The sequence below is a fragment of the Phocoena sinus genome, chromosome 7, assembly GCF_008692025.1.
Source record: "Phocoena sinus isolate mPhoSin1 chromosome 7, mPhoSin1.pri, whole genome shotgun sequence".
Taxonomy (NCBI): Eukaryota; Metazoa; Chordata; class Mammalia; order Artiodactyla; family Phocoenidae; genus Phocoena; species Phocoena sinus.
This window is the reverse complement of record NC_045769.1, coordinates 51,051,570-51,068,379: the sequence shown is the minus strand read 5'-3', so window position 1 is coordinate 51,068,379 and position 16,810 is coordinate 51,051,570. Positions and strand designations below refer to the sequence as shown.

The following is a 16,810-nucleotide window of genomic DNA, read 5'->3' as shown; positions in this document are numbered from 1 at the left end:
CTCCTCCTTCTCTTCCTCCTGAGAAGTCTGACTACTCAACTCTTGGTTCAAATACCACCACAACATATTTGAAAAGTTGGATGAAAGTTTTATAACCTATATTTATACTTGCAGTCCATAAAGGACAATGAAAGCTGTGCCTCTTTCACATTTACACACCCTGAAACTTCTCTTTAAAAAATACTGTTGCTAAATTGTTTTCAATCTGGTAAATGACTAGTTCCAAATTTCCCAAGTCTATTGTAGAGTTTGCAGTATTCCAAAGGATAAAATTTTAGTCAAGTTAAAGAAAAGATTTATGTACCTCGATGTTCACTGTCTCACCCAAATCAGTAATTATGTGTGTGTATTCTCCATATGCGTAACATCTATGTTCATATACACAGAAAAAAGCTTGAAAAGAAATGTAACAGAATACAACAGCGATTTTCTCTAGTTGGTGAGATTTGGGATGATTTTTGTTTTCTTCTTTATAATTTTCTGAATCTTCCAAATTTTCTACCATAATAAGGCTAAGCAAATTTTTAAACCTTAAAAGAAAATACTCGTACTACTAATTTTACTAACTTAACATCAGAATCTAGAAATACAAAAACTAAATGGTATGATTTTAATATTGAGCATTTTACAATAAATAAACTTCACTGACAGGCTAATACTTATTAGAAGAAAAACTGCAATAGCACTGCTTAACTGATATTTTTTTTAAAAAATCAACTTTACTATTTTCATTCAAAAAAGAAAATACAGAACCATACAGTGTCAGACTGTGCAGGGTTAAGCATTGTACTGGGTGCACTGATGAGACTCAATAATTGAGCATTTCTCCACTGGTCAGCTGAAAGATTCCTTCGTGGATACACCATCTGAAGAGAAATCAGTGCATCTGAAAGAGACTAATTAAATAGAAAAAAAGAAAGTTGAGGAATAAAATGGTTTTTTTTTTTTCAATTTCCATTTAAATTCCAGCTACAACTGCTGTGTGTTTCTAACTGTATCATCGTAAAACAATAAGAGCGTAATTACAACTACGCTCCATATAATATTTGAGGTGGGTTCCAGTTATCCTCCTCTAGATTTTTTTTTTTTTTAACTTCATGAAGCTACATAGATTCTGCATTCCTCAGCAAAAGCTTAGCTCAAGAAATCATGTTACTTTCTTCAGGTGAAAATGTTTGGCAATCTTGAGATCTTTATTTCAAAAAGGGTAGAGAATCTAGGGTAATCATTTTGTGCATCACTTTCTACTCAATAGCTCTCACTGAAAGAAAAAGACATTAAGGTTACATGACTAAGTGTTAATAGAGCTCAACATGTTTCATATTTCTTCAAAGAATGCCTTCTAAAAATAACCCACTGTACTTTATCTTAATAAATTACTTAACTTCTATTTGCCATTTGGTCTATTAATTACAGCTTTACTATCTAGGTATTTAATTTTTCATCTCATCTGATTCTTGCTTGCTTTTAACTATTCTTTGCTATTCACTCCTCCTTCCTAAAAATTCTGTACGAGTGGTTCTTTAATCTGGCTGCACATAAACTGCCAGGGAAGTCTGTTCAGAAAAAGAGAATCCAGGGCTCTGCCTGAACCAGAACCTCTGGGAGTAAAGCCCAGGAATCTGTTCTTATCACACTCCACCAAGTGATTCAGAATAGCTTTTTAAATTAAATTAACTGAATTTTAACAAATCCTAGCAAATACATGATGGTTTTTCTATCAAAACCCTGAGATATCACAGAACATCGGAAAAATCAAGATTAGGAAAAAACTGGTCTAATCCAAATGGACAATTCTCCTCAAGTAATTATTAATTGTCTAATATAAGCTAATGGCTATGGAGAACTTAGAGATCCAACAGCCTTTAAAAGAAATTTTCATCAACTAACTGGGAAAAGAACCAAATTTGAAGTGGCTAACTAAAAACAAGGCCATACATGATTGGCAAGAAGTTAGAAACAGATCCAGAGAAAAAATAGGAAAGGAGTAGGGAAGACATTTCTAGATGAGGAAAAAGGACTATCAAAATCAGAGAGACAGGGGCTTCCCTGGTGGCACAGTGGTTGAGAATCTGCCTGCCGATGCAGGGGACACGTGTTCATGCCCCGGTGCGGGAAGATCCCACATGCCGCGGAGCGGCTGGGCCCGTGAGCCATGGCCGCTGAGCCTGCGCGTCCAGAGCCTGTGCTCCGCAACGGGAGAGGCCACAACAGTGAGAAGCCCGCGTACCGCAAAAAAACAAAAACAAAACAAAATCAGAGAGACAGACAACAATGATCTGCTCAGCACTTTGAGGAATCCTGGCACTTTCATCTACAATGCTGATTTTTACTTCAAAACTAATGTCATCTACTAGCCTCTTTCAAATGATTCAACTAACTCCAAGACATTAAACCTACATAAATTTGTAGATATAATACAGCTATGCAAAGAAATTAAACTGGAAATGCATCTTCAGAATTTTCATGGGAGTAAGAAAACTGAAAGAAAATTCTTGCTGTCAACTGTATGTCAAAAAAAAAGCATAGATTCATACAAAATACTGTATTACTAAGAAGTCTAACTCCGGGCTTCCCTGGTGGCACCATGGTTAAGAATCCTCCTGCCAAGGCAGGGGACACGGGTTCGAGCCCTGGTCCGGGAAGATCCCATATGCCGTGGAACAACTAAGCCCGTGCACCACAACTACTGAGCCTGCGCTCTAGAGCCCGCGAGCCACAACTAGTGAGCCCATGTGTCACAACTACTGAAGCCTGCGTGCCTAGAGCTTGTGCTCCACAACGAGAAGCCACTGCAATGAGAAGCCCATGCATTGCAACGAAGAGTAGCCCCCACTCGCCGCAACTAGAGAAAGCCCGCGCACAGCAACAAAGACCCAACACAGCCAAAAATAAAATAAATTTTTAAAAAAATTCTAACTCTCATCATTCAAAGAGAACAACGGGCCAAGATTCTAATATCCTGGGTTTTAGCTCTAGTTTTGCCACTATTGCTACCAAATGGCTTACTTCATCATATCACTTTTCCAGCCTCAATTTCCTTATCTATAAATAATGAGGATACCTGTAAATTTCCTTGATGTGCTTAGGAACTAGCCCTCCCTCAGAGAAGCCATAAAGGCAAGACTCTAAACCAAAACTATTTCATTAAGAACTAGTTTTTTAATATACCATAAAAGACAGACATGCCAAATTATCACAAAACTCCTGTAGTATTTCTCTCATTAAGAGGCTATATTATAATAATATAGCTAAAATTTATTAAATACTATGTACCTAAATACTCTTTACAAAGTAACTCATCTAATACTGCACTTTTACAGGTAAGAAAACTGAGGTACACTGAAGTTGGTTAAGTAACTTGCCCAATATTACACTGTAATTGGCAGAGCTGGGATTAGAACCCAAGCAATCTGATACAAATATAGACATTCTCAAATACTAAACTTCACTATCTCTATACACTATACTGAACCTAAAAACTACAATGGATCAATATATTCCTGAATCTCTATTCACTATTCTGAATCTAATTAATGAGTTCTCTGGTTCACAATTAGATAAAACCATGCATAACTATTATTCACATCTCATTATAATTTTCTTTCTTAAAAGTAGTTTATCACTCTAACTATCCACCCTTAAGCTGTATCATATGCCTATTGAAGCACCCCTAAAAACCAGCTCTTACCTTGCTATGGGGTACAAATTCTTCCATCATCTTCTTTAAAGGGTTTTCATAATCCACAATCATCTGACCAAGACGTGGGTATTCTCGGTCACTTAAAACAGACATATCAAATATCACTGAGTTGTAAGCCATAAAATTAATTGGGAATTTCACACAGATTTTTATAATGCAGGTTTACCTTGCTCCATGGGTCATTTCATGCGCATAGTTGTATAATCCAATGATTGCCTTCCTTTCTTCAATTCGAGACAGCAGTATCATTAGTGTTGTATACGTTATGATCAAATCTAAGTAGTTCTTCGTTAAATCAAAGTTTACAGTCTAGGGGAAAAAAACCATTAAGTTCAACTCCTTCCTATTTCACAAACTTTTAAGCACACACACAAAAATCTTCATGGCAGCTACTGAAAGCTAATAATTTTCTATAGTTATTTGTTTTACCCCCATTTCTGAAATTCTATCTAACTCCTTTCACCAAAAACATGCCTATAATTTTGGAGTTATAGATAATAGTTTTGTGCTTGTGACAAAATTTTATGGATGAAACAGAGTCTGTGATCACCCTATTCAAACTGCTAACAGTTTAAAAGAATAACCAAAACCAGAAAAATAATAAACATGAAAGCAAATCTCACTAAGCAAGAAAAAAGGAGTATTAAATAAATAAATAGGTTCACCATTAAGTCAGTGGAGACGTTTTTCACTTTGACATCCTATATCTAGAAATTGACTTATCAAGAAAGATTTTTAACAAGTATGCTTTTTATAGAGAAAAGGATTACTTGTGTAACCTTTTAAAATTGGGCCTATTAAAATACTAAAATTAACAACTATTTCCGAATATGTACAAGATTTATATTCAATGACAATCAAATAAACAAGTGAAAATACAGTATAACTCCTTACCTTAAAAAATACAAGCCAAATTAACAATGCTGAAACTTTATATACTAATCATTTACATTTTCTCTAAAGAAAAGCATTTGATCCCCTTAGTTCTACTAGAAACAGACAGAAGAATTGGAAATTTTTCTGAAAATAATACTTACAATATCAAAGAAGACTTGGCAAACATCAATAGTATTCAGCAATTCACAAACATGGTCCTGAAAATAAAAGTTTATTTAAACCTTTTACCTATATGAATACTACTAAATTCAGAAAACACACACAAATAAAATGTATTTTGAATTTTTGTTCTAGAAGAATTCTAATTTTATTATCTACAAGTGACAGAACAATTTATATGATTAACAAATATCAATCTATCTCTGAAATGTTAAATTCTATACATTAAAATACATACCTTAAATTCCATAACATCTACAAATGTGAAGTAATATAATGCCAGATTTTTCAGAATCTCTGATTTTTCTTTCTGTAGTTGTGCAAGCTGTTGCTGTGAAAACAAAATTAGAATGCATTGTTTACTGAGAACAAAATTATTTAGTTTTACTACAAACTATCTTCTTTTATGATTGCTAAATGGAAGCACAAGCTTTTAGGACAATATTTCTAGATGATTAAGGCTCTTTTAAAAAACCAAAATACTTGAGACAGCAACTGCTAATAGCGACCAGCAACTGACATTGTGAGGCTATAAAACGAATCAAAGCAGATTAGTACCAAACTGCACTACTATTAAGGAAAATTGGAAAGTGTTAGGAAAATTATCAAATGAACTCTTTAAAAAAACTAAAAACAACTCATGAGCATGACCACATTACTAGAAGTGGGAGAAAAGAAAGTGAAAAACATTATAACTTACACTACAAAAAACAATATGCTTTATAAATTTGGAACTTACCAAAAAGAACATCCAGGCAAAGCCACGTTACGCATGCAAAATAAAATGTAGATACAAACATAAAATACAGTAACGGTTCCCTGACCAGATCCACAAAACACAATAATACATTAAAGAAAAGCAAAAACCAAAACAACAAAAAAGATATGAGAAAGAAGCAAAACTAGAGTTAAGACACTGGTAAACATAAAAAGAAGAAAAATGTGAATACAAAAGACAAATATTATTTCAATCAACTGTATTATTAAATTTACAAAAGTCCTAAGTTTTCTCTTTAAAACAACTATTAATATAATTTCTGAAAGAATCCGGCCATATTTAACATCATATATCATAAGTCTGCCAGAATTCCGGAAAAACATCTAGAACCTATCTGATACTCTGAATGTAGTCTACAGAATAGAAACTTCCACATCTTCCACTTCTGTTAGAAGAGCAGAATCTCAGGCCCACCTCAAACCTACCAAATCAGAATCTGCCATTTAACAAGATACCCAGGTGATCTGAATGCACATTAAATATAAAATAATTCACCTAGAACATGAGAAAACCAGAAAATATGAGAAAGTGCTTCAAAATATCAAACTTGCTATCAAAGCCCATAGTTTTGAGGCCCTCAATCAGTTCTTAAACTTACACCTACACAAGAGTGTTGGGGGAGAGGTGCCTCTACACATAATTGTATTGAACCATTATGATAAGTCAGAAAATTTATAATAGTGAGCATAGCATCAGGAGATTAAAAAAACTATTAAAAGACTATTTAAAAAACAGCAAGCACAGGGGCTTCCCTGGTGGCGCAGTGGTTGAGAGGCCACCTGCCGATGCAGGGGACGCAGGTTCGTGCCCCGGTCTGGGAAGATCCCACATGCCGCAGAGGGGCTGGGCCCGTGAGCCATGGCCGCTGAGCCTGCGCGTCCGGAGTCTGTGCTCCGCAATGGGAGAGGCCACAACAGTGAGAGGCCCACGTACAGCAAAAAACAAAACAAAACAAAACAAAAAACAGCAAGCACAGCATTCTGGTAGACCCAACTATTATAAAGTGCCCTAGACACGGCAGTCCCTGAGGACATGTAAAAAAGTGTAAACGAAGTATCTCTACTTCCCCTATATGCCAGGCAAACTGAGATATATACTTATAGTGATGGATGTAACCGTTATAGCTTTATCTGTGGTAGTAGTTGACTCTATTTTGAACAATATATGTTTCAAAACAATTCTATGTTTATAAGCACACTTTTAATCATTACCACTCACAACATCAAGCAGACACCTTTCTAAATGATTCTGTTTCCTCAGATTATACTACCTTTACCTTGTTCAATAACATTAAACATTTACAATTGACGTCTTAATCCTTTCCCCTACTTTTCAGTACTTCAAATTTGAACTTTGCAAGGTAACAGGTGAAAGTAAACATAATATAATAGGATAAAAAGCAAAAGTATAATTTGGTTGCTACTGGGTTAATTATTAATAGTGCCTCCTTTCAATTTCAGTGTCCTAGTTTGGACAAAAAATGACACAGTCACCATCTTATTATGGGCCTTAAGGATCTTTTACACAAATTCTCATTTTGCATATTAAGAAGCTAATGCTCACAGAACTTAAAAGAATCTTCCCAAGGTTATATAACTACTTAATATGACAAGGCCAGGATTAAAAATTTCATATCCATGCTCCTGATAAAGTGTTCTTTCTACCATTCCACATGCCCCCCATCTTCCTTTTTAATAGTAAAATCTCATTATGGTCTCAATTTCTCATTCAATTTTATTTCCCCCCAAATTGTATGTAACTAGCCTCTACACTGGCTAAAACAAATTTACTGAACTAAAGGATATCTAAATTCAAAATAACTACTCAAGTTTTTAAGACCCTACATAATTTGGTCCTAATTTACCTTTCCAATCTAAATTTCCCCTATATCCATTCACACACTATACACAGTAGCCAAAACAAACTATTCATTATTTTCTATACACATCTCATGTTTTCTTTACTGCTTTCTCTCTTGAGATGTCCAAATCCCACCACTCACGTATGTCCAAATCCTACTACTCCTAAACTACTCAATTTAAATGTTGACTTTCAAGAAAACATCCCTGATTGAACTTTTTCCCTCAATGCAAATAACATCTCCCTACTCTAAATGTGTATAATTTCTAATAATATCACTTTCTACCTTATATCAGTTACCTGCAACACTATGAGACAGTGTATCAAACTCCACAGCCCATATCAAACAGCTCTGCACATAAGAAGTACACAATATAAACATCTATCAGATGAGTGATTAGGACAATTTTAAAAAACCTTTATATGTCAGCGTCAGATGACATGTTTTAGCAAGTGACACCCACCTCTTACTGTGAAATCACGGCTAAATGACTTAACCTCTCAGAGTCTAATACCCCCATTATCAAAATGGGAGCTGATGTGGGCAGTTTAGCCAAGATAATATACATGAGAACACTTTACAGTGCCTGGCACCCAGAAGCTGCTCATTAAATATTAAGTGAATAACAGAAGATGCTCACAGACCACTTCTCCAAAATAAGCAAGAATAAAGCTGTTTTAAATAATCCCAGTACTACTCATAGTACTTCTAATAAGACCTGATATTTAACTGAGCATGCTCTCTTTGCCAGGCAGTGTTCCAAATAACATACAAGTATTTCACAAAATCCCCTCAATGTCTCTACATATAGTTACAATTATGTTCCCTATTTAATGAAAATAAATTCCATAAAGCTCTGCATGAAAGTTCAACTATAACAACAAAGAATAAAAGTGTCTACAACTCCTGGGCTTCAACTGAAAAAAAATGCTCCTATTTTAGTTTTTAAAGTGAAGTAGGGGGCTTCCCTGGTGGCGCAGTGGTTGAGAGTCCGCCTGCCGATGCAGGGGACGCGGGTTCGTGCCCCGGTCTGGGAGGATCCCACATGCCGCGGAGCGGCTGGGCCCGTGAGCCATGGCCGCTGAGCCTGCGCGTCCGGAGCCTGTCCTCCGCAACGGGAGAGGCCACAGCAGTGAGAGGCCCGCGTAACGCATAAAAAAAAAAAAAAAGTGAAGTAGAGCAGACACTATCAAAAAGTATTTAACTTCTAGGTTCAACATCCAGAACAAGCTTTTTTCCCATTATCTCTTTGTTTTATAGTAAATAAAAAGTAGGAAATGGTTTAAGAATATAGCTCAGTAATAGATTGTTTGATGCTACAGAACAGAACATTAGAAAAGTACAATTTTGAGAAATGATTCTATTAATATTCGCTAACACTTTAAAAGCATATAATGGATACATGGGTTAACTATATGAGCAAAATATCTGTACAATGCTTTCATTAAAGCTTCTGACTGTGGAACATTATTCTTAAAATTTAAGTAAAATGTGTAGAAACAAAATAAACAGGATAAATAGCCATGCAGATCACAAAATAAGATCATATCTTTGCAATGAAAAATCTTGGTAATTAATCTTTGTACAATTAAGAAGCATTTTCTACACAAAATATAAGTATCTAAAAAACTGATTGAAATTTAGTATTTACTAGCTTTCATTCTTTCAAAGAAAAGATACTAGCAAATTACAATAAGGAACCAATGACTAAGAGAGCTAACTCAGATTTTCAACATAAAGGAAAGTGACTGAAGTCCTTTATTCACCCATTTCAAATATTCTTTCATCATCGAAACTGCTTATGCATAATAAATTATTTTTCTTGACCTAAACTATGCTAGTATTTTGTTCCTCTTAAAAAACCACCAAGTACAGAGGTTTGGTTCAGGGAAGGCTTTGTTCAATTTCTTAGTATGATATTCTAAATCAGGCTTTTCTTTCTTTTTTATTTAATTTTATTATTATTTATTTTGGGGGGGCTAAGTTGGGTCGTCATTGCTGCATGCAGGCTTTCCCTAGTTGCAGTGAGCAGCGGCTACTCTTCGTTGCGGTGCACGGGCTTCTCATTGTGGTGGCTTCTCTTGTTGCGGAGCATGGGCTCTAGGCCCAGGGGCTTCAGTAGTTGCAGTGCAAGGGCTCAGTACTTGTGGCTTGCATGCTCTAGAGCGCAGGCTCAGTAGTTGTGGTACATGGGCTTAGTTGCTTCATGGCATATGGGATCCTCCCGGACCAGGGCTTGAACCCGTGTCCCCTGCATTGGCAGGCAGATTCCCAACCACTGTGCCACCTGGAAAGTCCCTAAACCAGGCTTTTTAAAATAAGAGTGCTGAGAGGCTATTTGTGTAAACCTCTTTTTTTTTTTTTTTTTTTTTGCGGTACGCGGGCCTCTCACTGTTGTGGCCTCTCCTGTTGCAGAGCACAGGCTCCGGATGCGCAGGCTCAGCAGCCATGGCTCACGGGCCTAGCCACTCCGCGGCATGTGGGATCTTTCCAGACCGGGGCACGAACCCATGTCCCCTGCATCGACAGGCGGACTCTCAACCACTGCGCCACCAGGGAAGCCCATAAACCTCTTTTAAGGAACTGTCCAGCCACCACTCTACTCATCAACACTCATGTGGACTACTAACTATAGTATAGAAGCCTCCTAACTGATCTCTGTACTTCTGCTCTTGCCTCTTCAGTCTTCTCCATATAGTGGCAGGAGAATGGACATTATAAGGTAACACACTACCCTGAAGAGATGATTCCAATGAAGGTTATACAAGATATTAACACTGGATGAAGAGTATACGTGAACTCACTGTATTATTTTTGTTTTAGTCTAATATTATTTCAAAATAAAGGGTTTTTAAAAAAATTTTAGTAAGTTTCCCATCACACTTAAAATACAAAGTCTCTTACCAATGTCTCAGAATAAAATCTAAATAGGACCCCTGCCTGTCTCTACAACTTCATCTCCCCTCATGCTCCTCCAGCCTCTCACAGTAATTGTCATACTGGTCTGCGTGCTATGTTCATCAAATAAATTCACCAAGGTTGGTCCCACCTCTGAGCCTTTGCACTTGCTCTTTATCATGTCTGGAATGCTCTTCTCTACTTCTTCACATAGCTCAATCCTTCACTTCACTTCTCTTCAGAGAAGCCATTGTTGTGCACTTACCTAAAATAGTCTTCTCACCCACGTTACTCTCTTACTCCTCATCCTGCTTTCTATTTCTTCCTACCACTTATCTCCAAATAAAGGTACGTATTTATTCACTTTAGTTGTTTGTTGTCTAACATCCTAACTTGAATTGAGATTCCACAGAGGAAAGGAGGTTTGTATTATTTCATGCTATTGTATCCAAGGTCTAGAATACTAGCACACAGTAGATGCACTTTAAATGAATAAATAAATGATCTTCAAGTTTCTCAACATAAGTCATAGAATCAACTTTTAAATTGTACTAATTATCAATGAATGCAATATCAGGTATCAATTCATGTCTCAAATGAGTTTATGTATCCTAACACGGAGTGGTAATTTAATCCCCTGAATAAATCCCTGTTGGATAAAATACTTCATTATGTCCTTACAGGATAAGAAATGAGAAACATTTAAAGAGAATGACATATTCATATCAAATATAAGCAAATCTCCTAAGATTATATGAAAATCCAAATTAACACAAAGATTAGTCATTTTAAAAAAGGTTCATGGGACCTTGTTGAACTTTCATTTTATTATATACAAATGATTCTGTTGGCATTCAATATTTCATAAATGCATTTTTCTGAGCAAAAGGTAGTAAATAAATTTTAGGGAAAGTTATCCTAACACTTGCCTAGTAAATAAGCATTACTGAATGTTTAATATTTGTTACTAAACTAAATCCTCACCACAGCTTTGCAAGGTTCATTTTTTAAATTGTAGTAAAACATAACAAAGTCTACCAATATAGCCATATTTTATAAGTGTGCAGTTCACACGTACAAATATATCTGCATTGCTGTGCAACCATCACCCCACCTATCTCCAGAATTTTTTTCATCTTCCCAGTCATGGTATATTTTTATCCTCATTTTCCAGATATAGAAACAGACTAGAAAAGGGTTAAGATGTTAATCCAGGTCAATCAGATTTCAAAGTTCAAAACACCTCTTCAATACACTTTAAAATTCAAGTTGCCAAACCATGACAAAAGTAGTATAGGGATAAGCAAAGCTAAGGCTATTTTCTTGTCAGAAAATACTTCTATTTAATTGTAGCTTCATCAATCTCACAGATTGAAGCTTCTAAGAACTCTAATTCAACCTCTTCATTTTATATACTAAAGTGATCTTTTTCAAGTTTATATTGCTGTCATCTGTTTAAATTAATTCTGAAAAGCAAAGAGTTTTGTTTTTTAAAGAACAGAAAGGCAAAAAAATTTAAAGGTTTTATGCGTGCCTCTTTGCAATAGGACTTTACTGTTCCTCTCATCAAGAGATGTAGTTTATTTTTCTACCCTTACAATCCCAGCTGGCCTTGTGACTTGCTTTGACCAAGAGAAAGCAGCGGAAATGATACTCTTAACTTACAAGGCCTTGTAACTTCACATTTTGTTCTTTTTTGGAACACTGTCCTAAAGTGTCATGTGTGAGAAAGCTAACATATCCCACAGAAAGGAAGGTTCCACATCCTCTATCCCAACAGGCCCCATGCCCCAGCCACCCACCAGATGAACGCAGCTGTAACCTAAGGCTGGTGAGACCAGCAGAGGAACTGCCCAATCAACCCCAGAATATGAAATGAGTTGTTGTTGTTTTAAGTCCATTAAGATTTGGGGTGGTCTGTTAGGCAGCACTTGGTAACTGAAACAAAGATCAATAAAAGAAATTAAAATAATCTCTATTTCACCACCTGAGCACATTAACTTGCACCAGGAAAAATCTTGGAAGTTTAAGATTTCTGGTCACAAGATGGTTAAATTAACGCAAACTGATGAAACTAATTTTATCATTAGTACTAGAAAAGCACTAAATATATGCCCCAGTATAGTGTGGTCAGTCAGATCTAACATCTTTGTATGAAAGATATCACACTGTACTAACGAAAATACAATTTACCTCATATAATGGCACCATTTCCCATTATGAAGGAAAATGTAAATGAAGCTAGCCCCTTTACACTCAATTTTAATAATATTTTTTAAAAGTCTTTCAGATATGTGGTTAGCTTGCTTTCACAACCTGGGTACAGAGAAATAAGTCAGGCTTTTCTTACTGATTAGATATCATAACTGTAATCAATTATACTGAGCTAATTATGTCAAGATGGCCTCAGGCGCTACTGACATGTGCAAGGTAACATGCCAACATTAAACAGTCCTTGCTGGCTATACTTTTTACTTTTTAAAGTTTTTATTTCTCTTCCTATCAATTACCATTTGCTCCTGATGAGAATACCCTTTAAGGTACAATGCATTAGAAAATATACGTGTTAACAATTTTACCTAAGCAAACTCAACAAGCTTGGGCACAGTGAGAACCAAAAAGCTTATTTCTGAATAAACTTCATTTTTTATAAACTACCATTTCTGGTTGCTCAAAATCATTTGTTTTTTACAGGTTTACTGAGGTATAATTTATATACCATAAAATTCATCCATCAGAAGTGAACAATTAAATAATTTTAGTAAATCTACAGAGTTGTGCAACCACCAGCCCTACCCAGTTTTAGAACATTTCCATTATCCCAAAAAGTTCCCTTGTGCCTATTTACAGTTAATCCCATTCTTACCCGCATCCCTAATAATTACTGATCTGCTTTCTGCCTCGATAAATTTGCTTCTTCCAGACACCCTCTATAAAATGAAATCAAATAATATATAAGCTTTCTACATCTAGCTTCTTTCATTTAGCCTAATGTTTCTGGAGTTCATCCATGCTATAACATGTATTGGTAGCTTGTTTCTTTTAATTGCTAAATAGTACTCCATTAACTGCATATACTACCAATTTACTTTATTCATCAGTTGATGGGCATTTGAATTATTTCCAGTTTTAAGCTCTTATGAACAATGAATGCTGCTATAAACGTATCTATATGTGGACATGTAATGTACTTTCATTTTTCTTGAGCAGATTCCTACAAGTGGTATTGCTTCCCAGTTCCCACATGTGATTCAGAGAGGCTTGTGATATGAAAAGTAACCTCTAAAAAGAGACAAGTTACTGTAATAATATTATTATTCATTTAGTTAACAATTATTTAGTTAACAATTATATTATTCATTTAGTCAACAAATACCCCAACATGATATTATATTGTCAGACACTGTTGGAAGAGCTGGGGATAAAACTATGAATAAAATGATGACCCTGCCCCTAAATGAGCATACAATCTAGTGAGGACTGTATATCTAGATATACAGGTAATTCTCACTTTTTTTAGATTAACTATCCAGTTTTAGAATCTGGTTACACCACACTAACTTCTAAGTGTAAGGTTCAAAGATGGTGAAAAACTACAATGATTAATTCCCACCTTCCCTTCAAGACAAAGACCCTCACTAATTTGTAATAACATGAAAGAGGTTTATAAAAACAACAACAAAACCCCACACACAAAATAGTACGAGAAAGACCATAACAAGAAAGTTCAGAGCTTCTAAGGGTGGTGAAGATAAGAAACAAGATGGGGAAAATTAAAGGAGGGCCTAAAACTCAGAGAGCACTCAGGGATTATTTTTGTTAATTGATTACATACTAACAGAGAGTGGTGGCTCATATTAAATTGCCTCAATCAGTAGGCCTGTAAAGAGGAATAAAGTTTATGCTTAGGCCGTCTTGACTTTTTTCTGGCCTTTTTGGACATCTGTTGTTCTTGGGAGATTTGGAGATAAGGTGACGTGGCATCAGTGGAAGAATACTTCCCACTTGATATCTCTAATACCCTCTTAATACCCTACCTTCATCAATTCTTTGAGCTCAGAGGGAGCTCCTATTCATTCACCCTACTACCTTTTTATTGAAATACAACCTCTCATGTTCGGTTTCCTCTTTTGGCCCATCATTATATTACTCCCTTGTAATATAATGGTCCTTCATTATATTACTCCCTTGTCCCTCTATCATAATTACCTGATAAAACCCACAGCAGGAGAAAGCCTATGTCTATGCTGACTCCATCTCAACCTGAATTCACAATCATTAAATATAACTGAGTAGCAACATTATGCCATTTTCACCATCAATTCACTCTCACACTCTCCTCAGTGATTATTCCACTCCTTCTCCTCTCTCTCAATAATTCCTCTTCAACTTGATTCTCAGCTTAATGCTAGCCTGAGCCCTAGGCTTATATATACAATTGGCTACTCAACATCTCCACTCAGACTTCTAGTAGGTCTCTCAAACTTAACATATCTAATATCAAGCTACTGAGTACTATCCCTTCTATACTCCCACCCCAAACCAGTTCCTCTTGCTTCTTCACTCCAGTAAATCTTGATATTTCCTCAATCCAAAAACCTTGGGGTCTTACATTTCTCACTGTCTTATATACCCCATACCCAATACATTGGCAAATACCATAGGCTCTGTCTTCAAAACATCCAAAATCTGAACAATTTCTCACCTGTACCACCCTAGACCAAGCGACTATCAGCTCTCCTCTCAATGACTGCAAATTTCCTAACCAGTTTGTTTTTACTTCTGTTCCCCTGCAGACTATTTCTCAACCCAGCAACCACAGTGATCATAGGTATATCATTTCATTCCTCTACCACTCTTATCCAATAACATCTCAACTCAAGAGTAATTAGCCAAAGTCCTTACTATGTCCTAGAAAGCCGTATCTCATCTGCCGACCCCTTCAATCACTGTCCTCATCTCCTACCACTATCTCCCAGCCCCTTTCCCCAATCACTCTGGTCTATTCATAATGGCCTACTTCCTGTTCCATGAACAAGACAGGCACACTCCCGCCTGAGCCTTTGCCACTGCTGCTCCCTCAGCACAGAAGGCTCCTCCCCCAGCTCACCTCACTCCCTCCTATCTTTAAATCTTTTGCTATATTGCCTCCTCCTCAGTAAGGCTTTCCCCAGGTCAAGTAAATTGGCATCTTCCCACTATCACTTTGTTCTTTTTAGAACTCAACTCTATGTGGCACTACGTGTTTTTTCGTTTGTTTGTTTGGGTTTTATTTTTTGGTCTATCTCTGCCCAGCAGAATGTAAGCTCTACAAAGCCCAGTGACTTGTTTATTTACTGCTGGATTCCCTCTCCCAGAACAGGACTTAGCTAATAGAAGGCACCCAGTAAATGTTTTAAATAAATAAATGAATAATAGAGAGGACTATGAGAACATACACAAGCAGCACTTAACCTAATTTGAAAGAGTTAGTAAAAGCTTCTCTGGAATGGTGACATCTAAGGATAGACCTGAAAGACGAGTAGAAATTATCCTAGTGAAAGAATATGGGAGAGAAAGATTGTTCTAGATAGTAAAAACAGCATAAACAAAAGACCCAGAGGCAAGAGAAAGAATGGCCATTTGTGCCATGGAAGTGTACACTCTCCCAAAATAAAATATTTCTTTAAAAAATAAAGCAATTAAATCTATTTCCCCATTTTCTACATTCTATCCTACACCAGACAATGAGGACTAACACAGTATACTATCCTATATGTTCTTGGCCAAAGACCATTACTGTACGTATTTAAAACATTTTTAGCCAAGATGAGTGAGTGCTAGGAAGAACAAAAGAAAATAAGTATTTTACAACATTTGTTATTCATTTCCTTATAGTTTCTTTTGCTGGCTTCAATTTTGGATCTTGGCAAATAACTTTTGATTTGACAACAGGTAAAACCAGACTGGCCATGAAAAACAATAAGATACCATGTCAAAGGTACTCAAAGGATAGCAGGTTAAAAGTGGCTAAAGGCCCCTTCAAACAAATGACCAAGAAAACAAAAGCTAAAGATCAACAGGTGATTAGGTACTGGTAACATCCTTTGCTATTATGAAGGAAATCATTATCACCATTGCAGCCAAAGGGATTGGCTAACAACGTTTGGAAGATAGCTGAAAAACTGGCAAGATATAACTTCAGGAAATTTGAAGAAAATGGATAAATGATTGCAAATGATTGCAAATGGCAGGAATGATTGCAAATGGCAGGAATGCATCTCCTTGGGGACTATGCTATGAAACCTCAGTATAATGCTCATTGGCCATTTCATTTGCAGAAAAACTGACAGCATCCTTGAGCTAAAGAAGGTATTACTGCAGTTTAGTATGATTAGAATATAGAGTGGGCAAGATTCACAACATAAGGTGATTTTAAAACAGATGTGTTTTGGGATCATAAGAACCACCCTTGGGAACATGACAAAAGCTGAAAAATACATTCACACAAGAACTCTGTACACAATTTCAGGGG

General features: G+C 36.2%; 1 protein-coding gene across 2 annotated transcripts in view; it reads right to left on the bottom strand.

The window, feature by feature from the left end:
• NCKAP1 (NCK associated protein 1) overlaps positions 1 to 16,810 on the bottom strand; it is a 100,595-nt gene that overhangs the window by 59,643 nt on the left and 24,142 nt on the right. For both annotated transcript variants that reach the window (XM_032637442.1, XM_032637443.1), the window contains exons 3-7: positions 4,998 to 5,090; positions 4,741 to 4,797; positions 3,870 to 4,012; positions 3,692 to 3,782; positions 759 to 896 (exon numbers count right to left, since the gene is read on the bottom strand). In XM_032637442.1, the coding sequence (XP_032493333.1) occupies positions 759 to 896; positions 3,692 to 3,782; positions 3,870 to 4,012; positions 4,741 to 4,797; positions 4,998 to 5,090 (522 nt within the window). The remainder of the gene's footprint in view (positions 1 to 758; positions 897 to 3,691; positions 3,783 to 3,869; positions 4,013 to 4,740; positions 4,798 to 4,997; positions 5,091 to 16,810) is intronic.